This window comes from Hemicordylus capensis, chromosome 2 (assembly GCF_027244095.1).
Source record: "Hemicordylus capensis ecotype Gifberg chromosome 2, rHemCap1.1.pri, whole genome shotgun sequence".
Taxonomy (NCBI): domain Eukaryota; kingdom Metazoa; phylum Chordata; class Lepidosauria; order Squamata; family Cordylidae; genus Hemicordylus; species Hemicordylus capensis.
Genome location: NC_069658.1, coordinates 63,614,691 through 63,632,035, shown reverse-complemented (window position 1 = coordinate 63,632,035; position 17,345 = coordinate 63,614,691). Strand labels below are relative to the sequence as shown.

The 17,345-nt window shown below is 43.5% G+C and overlaps 1 protein-coding gene across 1 annotated transcript in view; it reads left to right on the top strand.

The window, feature by feature from the left end:
- SPATA9 (spermatogenesis associated 9) overlaps window positions 1-6,311 on the top strand; it is a 70,960-nt gene extending 64,649 nt beyond the window's left edge. The window contains exons 4-6 of the mRNA XM_053292680.1: window positions 147-374; window positions 2,109-2,204; window positions 5,968-6,311. Of these exons, the coding sequence (XP_053148655.1) occupies window positions 147-374; window positions 2,109-2,204; window positions 5,968-6,213 (570 nt within the window). The 3' untranslated portion in view covers window positions 6,214-6,311. The remainder of the gene's footprint in view (window positions 1-146; window positions 375-2,108; window positions 2,205-5,967) is intronic.
- The last annotated feature ends 11,034 nt before the right edge of the window (window positions 6,312-17,345 follow it).

The following is a 17,345-nucleotide window of genomic DNA, read 5'->3' as shown; positions in this document are numbered from 1 at the left end:
ATGTAAGTACCCTTCTTGCTCTCTAAAACAGGAATAGGCAGCTGCTCAGTACTAAAGCATCTTCATGCTCCAAGTTGGCTTTCTCTGGTCTAATGTTTTTATACAGTCGTTCCACTCACTTTGTTTTTCATTATCTCCTTTTTCAGCAAAGTGACCGTACTGTGCAGGGTTCTGGGTCAGTTGTGGCGAGGGTGTTCAGTTCAGCTCATGGAGCAGTCATTATGAATGGGCTAAATAGACTCTCCCAGTCTTCAAAATCAATTGCTAAATTCTTGCAGCCATATCTTGTTAGAAAATTTTCAGAGCTAAACAAAGTATCTCATCGACTCCTGAAAAAACTGAACACTCCCAAACAACCTCTGTATAAAATGAAGGTAGGTCATGAATTTGTTTGCTGTAGCTCACATTTTCTGTTCTTAAAGATAATTGTTTCTACAATAGAGCCTAGCCATTGTTCCTCCATGGTGCCTGCAGTTTAAATGTCATCCATTCACAGAATGTGATTGTAACTCTTGCCAACTGAGTTCAGACAGCTTTTTCCTCTTTGCCTTCTGCCTCCCGCAGCCCGGCTCCCCCACTGTGGGTGTTGAATTTACCACAGAAAACATACACATTAAAGAGGAAAAGCATGAAAATTATACAGAGCTGCCCTATACCAAGTCAGACCATTGGTCCATCTAGCTTAGTATTGTCTTTATTGACTGGCAGTGGCTTCAGGGTTTCCGACAGTATTTGTTAGTCATACTTGGAGATGCAAAGCAGGTATTCTACCATAGCACCTGCCCTGAATGTAATCATACAAATAATGACAGGTGTACAATACCCTGGAGATTGCCATATAGGCAACTGAAAACCTGTTTTCTGGATTAGGGCTCTTTGATATCTACTATAGCATACCTGCCAACATTCATCTGAATGGGAAAATAGGGACATGTTGGCAGGCATGCTATATATTTTGAAAACTTTTTGCAAAATAAAACCACACTTCACAATTACCTAGATACCAAATTTTGCATACACAATCCTGCCACTTAAATTAGCTGAATGCACTACTTTTAACATCAGAGAATACTGGGTGAGAGATTAAAATAATTTTTCCCATTAAAAAAGTCATGACTATTATAATTGGAGTTCATAAAAATATTTGCTAACAAAATTAAAATCAATTCATTCTCATTCACCTGCCATTTTAGTGCAAATAAAATTTTTACTATTACAAATCACAACATAATTCAAATTAGTTACAGAAAATATAACGGAAGCTTTACTTGGCAGGAGTTAACCTTTTCAGCATTCATATTTGTTCTTAATTCCTATAAGTGTAATCTACGCAAAATGACTTTGACTGGTCAACAATAGGCCTCACCAGCTGGTGAACAACAATTTGTAATTCAAACCGTAGCATGTATACAGTGTAGATATTTTGGAAACAGGAATTGGTCTCACACTTCCAAGCGCACACACAGCCCAATTTTATCCCAGAAGGATGGCAGCATTAGTCTCTTACAGTAAATGCACAATGGAGAAGAAGAAGAAAAGAGTCTTGTAGCACATTAAAGACTAACAGATTTATTGTGACATATGCTTTTGTGGACAGGAATTCATTTCATTAGATGTGTGTTTACTGTCATATGCTCTTTACTCATGTTGATTAGGGAGTCAGTTCCACTATATTCCACAAGATTTAGTCTCAAAAAAATGTTCCCAGGGTTGCAGCCTTAAGTTCCATTCAAATCAATAGGAACTACTTCCATTCAACTTGATTATGCTTGGGATAGCCTATAGGAACTTACCTAATGTAACTTAACACTGAGACATGATACATCCAAAAATTCTATATAAATCAATGAGAACTAGTGCTTAAGTAATTTGCTTATGATTAGGATAGCACATAGGATCTTACCTACCATAACTTACAATGGGACATGATCTAACCAAAGATAAACATTTTAAGTCCCATTGATTTCAGTAGGAAAAATATAAACATGTGCTTAACTCTCCCACTGAAATCAATGGCCCTTAAAATGCTTGAGTGTGAATGAATGATGCCCACTGAATTGCAATTTGACAAAAGAATGCTTTATTCCTCCCTCCCTCCCTCTCTCCAGGACAGAAGACTGTTCTTGTCTGACATCATTTCTTATCCAGCACAGACCGCCCTAACCAGTGTGATGTGCGTTTCTTATGCAGCACTAATATATTTGGTACGTCAACCTGACCTTGCCTTTGTTATGTTTCTTGTTACCAAATATTACATTGTTCTTTGCAAAGAATTGTAAACCATGTGTGATTTAATTGCTGTAGAACATTTAGTACATGAAGTGCTTTACACTTTGTATCTTATTTATATCCAGCCCTTAAGATAATGCTTTGTGATATAAAGGATGATTAAAGTACCCCTAGTGTCATACCTTGGGAAAAGGCCACCCAGAGGGACATAGGAAGCTGCCTTATACCAAGTCAAAACATTGGTCCATCCAAGTAAGTATTGTCTATCTATACTGACTGGCAGAGGCTCTCCAAGGTTTCAGGGAAGAATCTTTCCCAGCCCTACCTGGAGAAGCCAAGGATTGAACCTAGGACTTTCTGCTTGCAAAGCAGATGCTCTACCACTGAGCTATATCCCCATCTCCTTAACTCTATGTCAAGGTTTCATAGGAACATAGGAAACTGCCATATACTGAGTCAGACCAGTGGTCTATCTAGCTCATCAGTATTGTCTTCACAGACTGGCAGTGGCTTCTCCAAGGTTGCAGGCAGTAATCTCTCTCAGCCCTATCTTGGAGAAGCCTGGGAGGGAACTTGAACCTTATGCTCTTCCCAGAGCGGCTTCATCCCCTGAGGGGAATATCTTGCAGAGCTCACACATCAAGTCTCCCATTCAGATGCAACCAGGGCAGACCCTGCTTAGCTATGGGGACAAGTCATGCTTGCTACCACAAGACCAGCTCTCCTCTCCAGCTCTCCTTTCAGTTGTGGGTCACAAATACTGATTTTCGTTTTCACACTGCCCTTTTTATAGATGGCTGTCAACAAGCTTACATGAGTTCTGCATTTGAATGTATGTTGACCAGAAGTAATTGACCAGATGTATGTTTCTCCCAAGTCACTCAGAAATTAAGGATTCAGAATATGGATCGGCAGAGATGCATTACTAATTTAAGACTTGTCAGTATTCTAGAGATGCCAGTAGCTAGCCAGTCTTCAATAACATTGCTATCGCAATGTTCTCATAGGTTCCAGCTCTGGTGCACTGCCACTGATAGTCACTCTAACAATACCAAAAAAAGTCCTTGCAATTTACAAAGAGGCAGATTCAAGCTGTAATGAGCAGGAAGAATTTCCTCACTGTAATATCTGTTTGACAGTGGAACAGTCTGCCTTATATACTGGTGAGGTCTCCTTTACCAGAGGTTTTCAAGCAGTGGTTAGATGACCAATTGTCAGGAGTGCTGTAGCACAGGGCTTTTTAATCTTGGGCCCCTAGATGCTGATGGACTACAACTCCCATAATTCCCAGCCATGTCCATTGTGGCTGGGGATGATGGGAATTGTAGTCCATCAACATCTGGGGGCCCAAGGTTAAGAAACCTTGCTGTAGCAGATTCCTGCACTGACCAGGGGTTCACTAGAAGAACTCCAAGGTCCCTTCCAGCTCTGGAAATTAGTTATTATTGATTGATTTGATTTGATTTGGTTTGATTTGTATACCACCCTTCCAAAATGGCTCAGGGTGGTTTATGATTTTATGTGTAGCTCACCACTGATGACCTGTTCAAAAATAATCCTGTGTCTCTCATGTTGAGAGCTAACCTAGATGTTACATGTAAATATTTTAACTTGTGCTCTGACCCTTATTTTGGAGAGGGGAATCATCTGCTTGAGGCAATATGAAGCCAAGAAATAATGGGACAAGAAAACGATACACATCTCTCCTTCCCTAATTTACATGATCTTCTCCAAAGCTGCTTTTGGGGGGTGCAGGGTCAGAGTACCAGCAATGGACAAGTTGCACATATTTGTGTGTGGCATGGAGTTCAACCCTAAGCTTCCTTAAAAAAAATACTGAAGACCCAGCATTTGTATATATAGAATCAGTGGTTTTGGTGAAGGGATTTCAGATTACTGCCAAACGCAGGACAAAACTGTAATAGTCAGCTAGGAGCAGGTCTTGATTTAATTTTTAAAAAATCTAACCTGCCCTTTGGCCGATACAACAATTAATTTATAAGAATGCTCATATTAGGGTTATTGCTCCTCTCTTAAAGAATCATCCTGGCCATACGGATCAATTTTACTTGGATTTTTTGCTGTCAAATTTTAAATCTGTTACTTCTATAAATGTGGCTAAGTTTTGTTTTGTTGCATCCAAACTTCGTAGAGCTTGTATTAGCAATTTGAATATTTTGTAAATTATAAATGTATTATTTTAAATGTTAAGCTGGTCTAAGGACTGTAATAAATTTACTTACTTACTTACTTACTTACAATAAATAAAGTTATCGAATTTATCTCAACCATATAATCTAGTTGTCTGAGTGACATCCCATTTATTATTATTATTAATAATAATAATAATAATTCTATTTCTATACCGCCCTTCCAAAAATGGCTCAGGGCAGTTATTATTAGTCATAATAAGTAATGGACCACTCCCCTAAACCAATTAAACAAGATCAGTGTGACTGAGGGAACTTCCTTCTGCATGTTTGGTTAAGGCATTGCACAGATTTATTTCTGAAAGTTGCTCAGTAACTTAACTTTTGACACATACATTAATTCCACTGGACTTACTGATACGCCTGCATTTTGAACAGTAAACACAGGCTTATGTTTTTCTTGTAGATCATTGCCATGTTGCATATATGGGGCCTACAATGTTAATATGAATAGGATAATCCAATTGTCAATATGCCAGGATCCATTAGAAACTTTCAGAATAAAAGGTGTTGTGCACATGTACAATCTTCATTAACCAAATGATTCAAAGGATAGCGTCAAAGCATACTAGCTTACATTCTGTGCACCCAGACGTGCATGCAAGAGAGATGCACTCTTGCTGGATGTGTAGGACTCATCAGCATGTAGTTGGTCTTACTGATGACAGTGGAGGCTGTGTGCATCCTAAGTGCTCCATCAGAGCAGCTGAGACAAACTCTCATCATTCCCAATGGGAATCAGTCTCAACTGCTCTGGCAGAGAACTTAGGATGCACAGAGCCTTCCCTGCCAGCAGTAGGAGCATCCATGTGTTGGCGAATCCTATGGAGTCAGCAACATGAGAACAGCTTTGCTGGATCAGGCTTAAGGCATATCTATTCCAGCATCCTGTTTCACACAGTGGCCCACCAGATACCTCTGAGAAGCCCACAGGCAAGACGTGAAGGTATGCCCTCTCTCTCTTGCTGTTGCTTTTCTGGATTTGGTATTTTTGCTCTTCTGGATTTGGTATTATCTTGCCTCTGAGGCTGGAGCAAGATTGCATCCCTCTTGGTTGTGCAGCCTGTAAACCACCATTTTTATCTCTACTGCTTTCTGTCAGCTTGAATTGGGCAGATAGTCACACATATGTTGTTTGTATGAATTGATCCATTCATTTTAGACTGCCAACAGCCCAGATTTTGTTCAAAAATCAAAAGAAAAAAATTACGTGAACTTGACCTGTGCACCTCTGTCACTTTTATCTTATTTTCCAGTTATTTTAATGTCCAAATTCAGTCCAGCTTAGTCTCTCCTCAGTGCCTGTTATGGGTGTCACCTTTGTGTTTGGGACAGCAAACCATTATCTCATTCTTTTCACTATGCAAACTGCTTTGAGAACTTTGTTGAAAAGTGGTATATAAATATTAATAAGTAATTCATTCTAGCCAGTACTGAACCACAATGTGTGCTTATTTGGAGGGTGGGGGGAAGAGGATACAAAAATAATTGAGTTTCTTTAAACAAAATGTCTATCTTATATATGCAGGCATTTTCCATAAATAAAATTATGGAAAAAATAAAAAACATCATGCAAGGAGAAAAGGCCTCCAGAGAAAGCAGTAGTGATGCTATTGATGGAGACGAATTTCCCAGCGCCAGTGAAGCAACAAGCGCCTCTGCAGCATCATCCACCCAGCAAGTATCTTCAGGGCTTGCTGTTAAGGGACCACAAAACAGCAGCAGCAGCATCCACATCCTACTTTTAGCTCTGGATCAAGAAAATGAACAGTGATGCTCCTTGCAGCATCTGCATGGCTATGATCTTTCTGTCTGTGCACAGATGGTTTTATTAAATAAAACAAACTTGCTTGAAGAGCAAGAGAAGCTTCAGGAGGTTAGCAAGCTTTTCTAATCAACAACATCTAGCCTCCCCCCCCCTTTAAACTAACTAACAGGAGGAGGGGAGATTTTGAGGGGCTGGTTTCTCTTTAAGGGATAAGTCCTAGGCTCTGTGTGTGTTATTTGCCAGGGCTAGCATAGTCTCTTTGTGTGTTATTTGCCAGGGCTAGCATTTGCCAGGGCTAGAAAACTCCTGTGTTTTAGTTTGTTGCTTCCTGGAGGGGGTGGAGTCAGCTAGGGCTGGGAGAGGCCCCACATTCCTTTGAGACACATCCTCTGTCTCAGTTTGAAGCCTACTTTCTACATAAGAGGTCAAGACCTGAAAGTATAGCGAACAGGGTTAACAAACAGGACGTTGGAGTTTTGCAAGAGTTTAGCGAGAAGTGTGCGGGGAAGCCTGGAACAAGACCCTGTGATCACAAGGAGCCCAGTGGAGAAGAGAAGGGAGGGAGGGACAAATCCCTCCCTCATATTCTTAAGAAAGGCTGTTTGGACCGTTAAATAGCTGACCATTACAGCTGAGACCTATCCTTCTAATAAACTATCTCTAAATACTGTAAACAGTCAACAAAACCAGTATGAAGCTAGTAAGCCTTTAGGAGAGGGGGCACTTCCCAATCAATCAATCATCTTTATTCAGTCCATTGACCAGCAAAACAAATAAATACATAGCAAGAACAAATCACAAAATACATTCAAATAATCCCACAAGACTCACCCTAAATCAATATACTCTGGATTCTGCTAGCAATGTAGAAAAACTTTGCCACTGGGTAACACTTCCCAATGTATTGCCCAAAGTGTCGCATGTATGACTATTTGCCCCATGGGCAGAAGTCATGGGTGTGTGCTCGGTGCAAGGAGCTCCTGGCTCTCAGGGAACAAATCTGTTCCCTCGAGACCAAGGTGGCGGATCTGGAGAAGCTCAGAGAGACAGAGAGGCATGTGGACGAGACCTTCAGGGATGTGATAGAGGCATCCCACTCCAGGGCTGTTAGCTCCTCTGCTGTCAGGGAGAATGAAGGTCTTGGGCAAGGAGGACATCGGTCTGAGGAAGAGGGAAATGCTCTAGAAGGGACCCCTTCCGTGGATGATGAGCCCATATCCTCTCGCACAGGGGATACTCCTCTGGGGGGTGGGGGCCTAATTGTAGTGGGTGATTCGATCATTAGAGAGATAGAAAGATGGGTTTGTGACCCGTCTGTTGACCGCACAGTGACTTGCCTGCCTGGTGCGAAGGCTGTGGACATCACGCAATGTCTAGATAGGCTATTAGGCAGTGCTGGGGAGGAGATAGCTATGGTGGTGCATGTTGGCACCAACAATGTGGGGGAATGCAGTTGGGAGGTCCTGGAAGCCAAATGTAGGTGGATAGGTAGCATTTTGAAGTCCAGGACCCCCAAGGTAGCATTCTCAGAAATGCTACCTGTTCCATGCGCAAGTACAGTGAGACAGGTAGAGCTGAGGGGTTTCAATGTGTGGATGAGATGTTGGTGCCGGGAGGAGGGGTTTAAATTTATTAGGCACTGGGACACATTTTGGGGCAAGCAAGGCCTGCACAAAAGGGGTGGGCTGCACTTGAACCAAGATGGAACCAGACTGTTGGCACTTAAAATAAAAAAGGTTGCAGAACAGCTTTTAAAATGAAACCTGGGGAATAGCCGACAGGAGCTGGACAGTATCTGGTTCGGCAAATGCCATCTTTTAATGTGTGAGGCTGCAAAGGATTCAGATAAAACAGAAAGGGAACAGAGCAGAACCACATACAGAGCAGACAAAAGGCTGTGTCAGCTGGTCAAAGAGTCAAAAGAAAGATAGCAGACACCAGGTAAGAGATTCAGCGTATAGGTGCTTATATGCCAATGCCAGAAGCCTCCAAGCCAAGATGGGTGAGCTGGAGTGCTTGGTTGCTAACACAGAAATGTATGAAATAGGCATAACATAAACATGGTGGAACAGTGAAAACCAGTGGGACACTGTTATCCCTGGATATACATTTTGTAGAAAGGACAGGGAGGGGCACCTTGGAGGTGGAGTAGCACTGTATTTTAAAGAAAGGCTAGAATCTAACAAGGTAGAAAACCTAGGTGGACTGGCGTACTCCACAGAAACCCTGTGGGTGACAATACAAGGCCTGAAAGGAAATGTGCTACTGGGGACATGCTATAGCCCTCCGGATCAAAACGCTGACAGTGACTGGGAGTTGCAGGAGGAAATCAGGGAAGTGTCAAGGAGATGCAGGGCTGTAATAATGGGTGACTTCAATTACCCACACATAGACTGGTTAAATTCACAGTCAGGTAATGATAAAGAGGTCAAGTTTCTAGATACGTTGAATGTCTATGCCCTAGAACAGTTGGTCTTGGAACCAACCAGAGAGAAGGAGACCTTGGACTTAATCCTGAGTGGCACCCAGGACATGGTACAGGATGTCAGTGTCATCGACCCTTTATGGAACAGTGACCATAGTGCAATCAAATTCAGTATACAAGTGGGGAAAGAATCACCAAAGAAATCTAACACAGACACTTTGAATTTCAGAAGAGAAAACTTCTCCAAAATGAGGAGTGTGGTGAAAAGAAAGCTGAAAGGGAAAATCAGGAGAGTCACTTTGCTCCAGAATGCATGGAGTTTACTCAAAATGACAATACTAGAAGCCCAGTTAGATTGTATACTCAAATGGAGGAAAGGTACCACTAAGTCCAGGAGGATGCCAGCATGACAAAAAGGTAATGGCAAGGAAGCCTTAAAAGGGAAGAAGTCTTCCTTCCGAAACTGGAAGGCCTGCAAAATTGAGGAGAACAGAAAGGAACACAAACTCTGGCAAAAGAAATGCAAGGTGACAATAAGGGAGGCAAAAATAGAGTTTGAGGAACATTTAGCTAAAAGCATCAAGGGGAATAACAAAAACTTCTTTAAATACATCAGATGTGGGAAACCTGCCAGGGAGGCGGTTAGACCATTAGACACTGAGGGAGTGAAAGGGATTATTAAGAAGGATATGGAGGTTGCAGAGAAGCTAAATGAATTCTTTGCATCTGTCTTCACGGCAGAGGATACTGAGCATATACCTGTTCCTGAAACAGGCTTTTCAGGGATGGAGGCTAAAGAACTGAGTCAGATAGCAGTGACAAGAGATGATGTTCCAAACTGTCCGGAAAAACTGAAAACTAGCAAATCATCAGGGCCAGATGGCATCCATCCAAGAGTCCTCAAAGAACTCAAATGTAAAATTGCCGACCTCCTTGCTAAAATATATAACGTATCCCTGCAGTCAGGCTCTGTACCGGAGGACTGGAAAGTAGCAAATGTAACACCGATTTTCAAAAAGGGATACAGGGGCGATCCGGGAAATTACAGGCCGGTTAGCTTAACATCCGTTCCAGGAAAATTGATAGAAAGCATCCTCAAGGATAAAATTGTAAGGCACATAGAAGAACAGACCCTGCTGGGAGAGAACCAGCATGGCTTCTGCAAAGGTAAATCTTGCCTCGCAAACCTTTTGGAGTTCTTTCAGAGTGTCAACAAGTGGGTGGATCAAGGTGATCCAGTTGACATAGTATACCTGGACTTCCAAAAAGCTTTCGACAGAGTTCCTCATCAAAGACTCCTGAGAAAACTTTGCAGTCATGGGATAAGGGGACAAGTACATATGTGGATTGCTAACTGGTTGAAGGACAGGAGACAGAGAGTAGAGATAAATGAAGAGTTTTCACAATGGAGGGAAGTAAGAAGTGGGGTCCCCCAGGGATCTGTACTAGGACTGTTGCTTTTTAATTTATTCATAAATGATCTAGAAGTAGGGATAAGCAGCGAGGTGGCCAAATTTACAGATGATACTAAACTCTTTCAGGTAGTGAAATCCAGAATAGATTGAGAGGAGCTCTAAAAGGATCTCTCCAAACTAGGGGAGTAGGTGACAACAAGGCAAATGCGGTTCAATGTTGGCAGGTGTAAAGTGATGCACATTGGGATGAAAAACCCCAACTTCAAGTATACATTGATGGGATCTGAGCTGTCGGTGACTGAGCAAGAGAGGGATCTTGGGGTCGTGGTGGACAGCTTGTTGAAAGTGTGCGGCAGCTGTGAAAAAATTCTTCTCCCTCTCACATAACACTAGAACTGGGGTCATCCCACGAAATTGATTGCCAGGAAATTTAGGACTAGCAAACAGAATTATTTTTTCACACAACACATAATCAACTTGTGGAATTCTCTGCCACAAAATATTGTGACAGCCAACAACCTGGATGGCATTAAGAGAGGAGAGCTGGTCTTTTTGTAGCAAGCATGACGTCCCCTTAGCTAAGCAGGGTCCACCCTGGTTGCATTTGAATGGGAGACTAGAAGTGTTAGCACTGTAAGAGATTCCCCTCAGGGGATGGAGCCGCTCCGGGAAGAGTAAAAGATTCCCAAGTTCCCTCCCTGGCTTCTCCAAGATAGAGCTGAGAGAGATTCCTGCCTGCAACCTTGGAGAAGCCACTGCCAGTCTGTGAAGACAATACTGAGCTAGATAGACCAAGAGTCTGATTCAGTATATGGCAGCTGCCTATGTTCCTAAGAGGGGTTTGGATAACTTCATGGAAGAGAGGTCTATCAATGGCTACTAGTCAGAGGGCTATAGGCCACCTCCAGCCTCAAAGGCAGGATGCCTCTGAGTACCAGTTGCAGAGGAGTAACAGCAGGAGTGAGGGCATGCCCTCAACTCCTGCCTGTAGGCTTCCAGTGGCGTATGGTGGGCCACTGTGGGAAACAGGATGCTGGACTAGATGGGCCTGATCCAGCAGGGCTGTTCTTATGTTAAATACACAAATGTGTGAAGTTAATAAAAGTCCCATTAATCAACTACAAATCTTGTGCATACTGGCAGTTGCCATACCACAAACAGCTTTGTATTTTAGAACTTCCCCAGTGGAAGGAAACAAAGTACCTGCTTGCCCTTATACATTCAGTACCACATTTCATATAAAGGCTTTTTCATTGAAGTCTTAAGTGACAGATTGTGCAAAACATCTGCTGTGCCTGATTTTATTTTTATTTTTTAAATGCAGTTACTTTGCATTTACTTATTAGTCACCATAGTCTACCACGGCTTCTGAGTAATCTGAGTCTTCAAAACTTTGAAAACCATTTTGATAGCACAAGTCTGCATGCTTTTTATTTGAACTTCTTTCTGCAAATAAGCTTTTCAAGAAAGTTTCACTGAAACACATTGAAATTTTTTGTCAGAGATGGACAATGCGGTATGCCAGTATCCGCCCACCCCCCAGAAAATATGATGAATGCCTAACATTTTAACAAGTAGTTGATAATCACAAGGGCATTCTGGAAGTTTTGACAGCAAAATGGCTATCTATGCTGTATGTCAAAAGTGCTGCTATTTTCCAAAACACCCTCATACCTTACCCTGGTTGACCCTTCTCTGGCAGTTTCTTGTTTCAGTCTTTTGCTTCTTAACTCACTCTTCCAGTATGTGTGTATTTTCACTTTACACAATTTTTAAAGAGAAATGGCTTTAAAACCATTAATTCAAGCATACTAGAGTTCCTGAGCTTTTAACTCCAAAGAGCAGTCCTCAAATTAAGGGCAGTACACTTATCTCCTATTCTAACAGAAACCCAGCCATATTTTTCTTTTCTCTAACAACCCAAATCTTATTTTGGACTGAGGTAATCACCTTATAAATCCCACCAGACACATTTTCTAGATGCACCTTCCAGTACGAACTGTCTGACACACTGATCACCTTCCTTGCAAAAGTGGACTGTGTTGCCCCGTTTTTGTGTTTATCAGTCACCGTACAGTTTGTTTTCCATGTTGTAAAAGGAAATATGCAGTAAAGGCAAAGTTTTAAAAAGAGAGAGAGCACTACAGGAAATTGATGCTATTTGATACTTCTTGAATTTTATTTATAGTCCGTTTTAGCCACCTAGTATATATGTGGGGCATGTTGCTCTTAAAAGCCCCACCTACACAACAGGGAGTGCCAAGCTTATCCAAAGCTATGGTGTAAAAGAAGGCTTTGTTCCTCATGAACTCTTTGCCATACACGGATTCTCACTACTGGAAGAAAGAGGCTCTGTTTACAGCTAGAAGAGGAAGATAGATTTTCTTGTTTAACAGAACTCCAAGGCCTGATTAAACATTACAGACCTCTTGTGGTTGGTGCTGAACTGTTCGGCCCTGTGCTGGTATAATATGCTGTATCATGCAGCACCTTGGCAGCTGTTCCAACAGCTTTGAGTGATCTTCATTGTGTGGGGATTCTGCATGCATACAAAGCAAGGGGCTTTAAAAACAAAACAAGGGGCTTAAAAAAAATAATTTGTTTTAATAACTGTTTTATGCTATTGTTTTTATTGTGTTGTGTGTATTTTAATCTGTGTTTACTTTTAAATTTTGTTTTAAATTTTGTACACCACCTAGAGATGTATATATCAGGTGGTATAACAATAAGATAGATAAAAAAAATAAAACATGACACCTGTCACATGGAGCGACACCCGATTTGCCAAGGGTCAGGCAAAAGCAGTCCGAGCACTGAAAACCATTCATGGCCAGTGGCTGGCAGGGGAGGAAACATAACACACACTGAGTGGGTTTACACATAATGTGGCAAGTAAGGTTGTTGCAAACCACTGGTTTCCACAGCATGTGTGGGAGCCTGACCTCTGGTATTAGGACAGCTATACCAACATTGGTCATGTCGTCCAAACTCGTCAATGTTCACATATTTAATTTATTCTATGTTCTTCTTCCACGGAGCCCAGAGCAGTGAACATAGTTATGTTTATCCTCTCAACGATCCTGTGTGGAAGGTTAGGCTGAGAGATAACTCATTGGGTTGAAAGTGACTCACTCAGCCACTTTCTTGGCCAAGTGGGGATCTGAACTTGTGTCTCCTTGGTCCTAGTCCAACACTCTAACCGCTAGACCACACTGGCTCTCCCACCTATTTGTGGTTCATATTTCACCTGCTTGTAGTTCTAAAAAAGGAATGAGGACTCCTCTGCTTCCAATCTTTTGTCATGAATCCACTAGATGGTGTTAGGCAAGTTACTCCCTCTCAGTTCCTGCTCATCAGAGATATGGGAAAATTTGCTGTATCCCACTCTTCCTCCAAGGAACCCAGAGTGGTGTACATGGTTATGTTTATCCTCACAACAACCCTGTATGGTAGGTTAGGCTGAGTAATAGGTTACTGGCCCAGAGTCACCCAGTGAGTTTCATGACTGAATGGGATTTGAACTTGGGTCTCCCCAGTCCAGCACTCTAACCACTATGCCACACTGGCTCTGGAATGGTAATAGTTACAGCAACAAAATACATGTGAAACATTTTGCACATTCAAAATGTGCTATACAAATGCCAGTTATTACTGCTGCACTTCATGAGCCATATATTGGGATAACCTGTATTTACATTTTGAGTTACTACAGATCACACAAAATTGTCCAGCAGAACAGCACAGAAACCTAGTCCAAGGTAACCAATTAATACTCCTATTTTACAGGTAATGAATGCTGAGGTCAAGAGAAAAGCAATCAGTACAAGATCAGCCATGACATAACTTTGTTTTATTTGCATTTTTATTAGCTATTGTAACGATCAGCCCTCCCCTCCCCTCCCCTCCCCTCAAGAGTGAACTGGAAGTTAACTTTTGTCTTGATTGACAGGCAGTGAACTCTAGGGATCAGCCACTCAGCACATGGTGGGTGGGATCTTGAGGAGGAAGAAAAGCATGTCTTTGTGGAGAAGCAGCTAGGCGGGAGGTGAGAGAGGAAGGATGGAAGGCTTAGTGAGGAGCAATGGAGTTTTGCTGCCTCGTGGTCAACAGCTAGCCTGGAGAATTCTCTCATGGAAGGATTTCTGCAGATCCTTGAGAGACAGGATTGCAGGGAACTTGAATTCTCTCCTGGAGTTCGAGGTGAGTTCAAGGGGGAAGGAAGCCAGGGCTCTTGGCTTTGGGAAGTTTAGCCTAGGGTAAGGTTTGCTAGTTAGTCTGAGTCAGGAACTTATTTTCCTTTTGTGTGCTTTGCAAATCCTTACAACTGTTCTATTGTGTTTTATCTGTAATGTAACTAGGCTAAGAAAAACTGAGCTGGAGCCATTCCAACAGGGCGTCGCAAAAGTCTCTGTAAACTCTTAAAGGGGGCTTTTTGTATTTTTCTTACATCTATGCTCTTTGCAACTAACTACGATTTTTTAAGTGTGCCACCCCAATAGCATCTAAGGGTGCTTTTTGAAGTATTCTTGTAGTTACTGAGTGTTCCTTTTACCTGTAACTAAAAGCTGAGAAAGCCTCTGATGGAAGCAGTCTGTAGTATTTTAAATAAAGTTTATTTTTCTTTTTGTCCTTTGCAATTTTAACCAGCCTCTCTGAGTGGATTTTTAATTCAGGAAAGTGTGGGCTGGAAAGGGGTTTTTGTCTCTAGTGCAACACACGTCTCAAGTTTGATTGCTCAGCAACTCTACCAAGTTTTCTCATCACGTATAGGCTTGCATGTGGTTTTTGTGTAATTTTCCAATAGTAAAGAGCAGGAGAGTCTCTCTGGACATTCACCCAAATCCAGTGGGGGCAAACTCTGTAATAAATTAGGGGTTGGTGGCCGTGAATCAGCTACTGATGAAACAGGAACGTTTAAGTTAAAGGAACAGTCTTTGTTGGGAAAGCATGGAGGGAATGATTCAACATCCCCCCCCCTCATGTGGGCTTGCTTTGAGACAAAGGCTGGGTTAAATCAGCTACAGCTATTGTTAAGCTTTTGGAATCAGAAACCTTTGGCAATCTACCAGTAAATCCTAATCTACCTTCTGCTCACCCCTGTGAAAAGCTGTAGCATGCTCCCTGTATTCTATTGCAATGTCCTTCTGTACCTATCCTCTATAATAAAAGCCTTGGTGTCCGTCCGTGGACACCCAGGCATGTGTCCGTGCCTCCCTCGGTCGTTCTGGGCATGCGTGGAGCGCATGCCCAGAACAGACCGAGGGAGACACGACCGCCAGCACCAGGCGGCCATGTTGGGCGGCCAGAAGCGGCTGCCGCGAGGAAGCCAGGGAAGAGGCGGCGGGGGAAATTGGCTGAGGCAGCGGCAGAGCTGCTGCCTCGGCCAGAGGAGACGGAGACCGGGCCGGGGAGATGGAGACAGGCGACGGGGACGGAGCGGAGGCGGCACAGAGGCCGGCGCAGGCCGGCGGCAGCACAGAGGTGACTGCGAAGGGCCCGGCCCGGCTGCGGAGGCTGCCAGCAGCCCGTCCGGAGACCGCTCAGCCGGTGACTGGGTCGGAGGGAAAACATGGGAGGGAAAGATGGAGGAGGGAGCCCGCCGGGTGGGCAGGAAAGGAAGGCGAGCGGCGGAACTCTCCCCTACTAGCGGCGGGGAAAGCCGGCCGAGGTGGCGGCAGAGCCGCTGCCGAGGCCTGGCGGTGGCGCCGAAGCCAGACGGGTGGGAGACTTTGGGGCCCTTGCCCGGCCCGGGAGACCGGCCGCGGCATGGAGGCTGGCGGCGGCGGGAGGGGAAATGACGGCGGGGGGCCCAAACACCGGGAGGAGGAGAACCACAGACCGGGGAAGGCAGCAGAGACAAAAAACAAAAACAAAAAATCTAGCGCCCGTTATTATAACGGGCTGAAAAATACTAGTTTATACATATTTTATCAACCTTGATGGTGCATATGAATCTGAAACAATGTTTCAGACAAGCTAATCGTTAAATACTTACAAACCCCAGGACATACAGATGCCTGAGATCTCCACATAATTGCACATTTATTTTAGGATAAGCATAAGAGTGTTAGAATGGTGTGTCAAATCCTTGAGCACCACATTGTGAAAACAAAACCATATCAAAAAAGCAGGAGTTGGGAATTTTACATATACATGTGTGTGCACATGTGCACTTTCAAGACTACATCTCCTGTCTAGGGATGTGCATGAACCGGCAGACAGCTGGTTTTGCAGCAGGGGGTTACCATTAAGCAGGAGAGATGGTGCTCTTACCCCCCCACACACACACACACTTCCCCTGTGGTGCTGTGCTGAATCGCTGGCACAGGTCGGCAGCATACCCTCTTGCCGCCCCAGTCACGTTGCGCAACACGCACCGGCCACTTCTGGTCTGACGCTGACTGGGGCGGCAAGAGGGTACACTGCCACCCTGCACCAGCAATTTTCAGCACAGTGCTGGTGGGGGAAACGCGGTAGAGTGGGGAGGAAGAGCACCCCCCTCTGCTTAAAAAGTAACCCCACCACAACCAGCAAAATAGCTGAACCAGTTAGGAGGTCCAGAAAAGGGCCTCTGAACTGGTTCGTGCACGTCCCTACTGTCCTTTGGTGAGATATTTCACCCCTTTCTGCAGTACATTCTGCTTCTTTCAAGCACCAATACCTTTATTACTGCATTAGTTTACCATCTCTCTCACCCATTCATTCCCCACCCCCCATTGCTACAGAGCCTCTGTGAGACATCTCTCTTTTTTACAGTTAAATCCTGCCTTGCTTCCATCATGGAATGCATGATGAAAGACATGGGGTTTAGAAGTGATCATCGAGCAGACACTGACCAGATTTAGAACGACTTAGACTCAGCAAGGTGGCTGTGTCATGCACCCTCAGACCGCACCCTGGGCCTGTAGTAATTGTATTACAGTTATTCAGCCACGACCCACACTTATAGCATCTCTTTCCTCAGCCTTAGGAGAGGCAGGGCAAACCTCCAAGCAGCTCTCCTCTTTCTGGATACACTTTCAGCAGAGCCCAGCTGACCTGAGACCAGACTTTGTCACTTCCAGGCAACTCATTTGTGCTGGGCTTTTGCTGATCTACATAAAGCAGAAGCTGGATTTTGCCTACCTGCCCACCTTGCTCATAAAGCATGTTGCTGGAAAATAAACATGCCAACTGGCACCATGCTCAGACATTATCTCATGAACAGATATGAACCCAGTAACTCTTTTGGGAAGATCTGGATTAAATGCAAGGGGGGAAAAGAATCAAGAATTTCCCAACTATAATAAAAACACCAT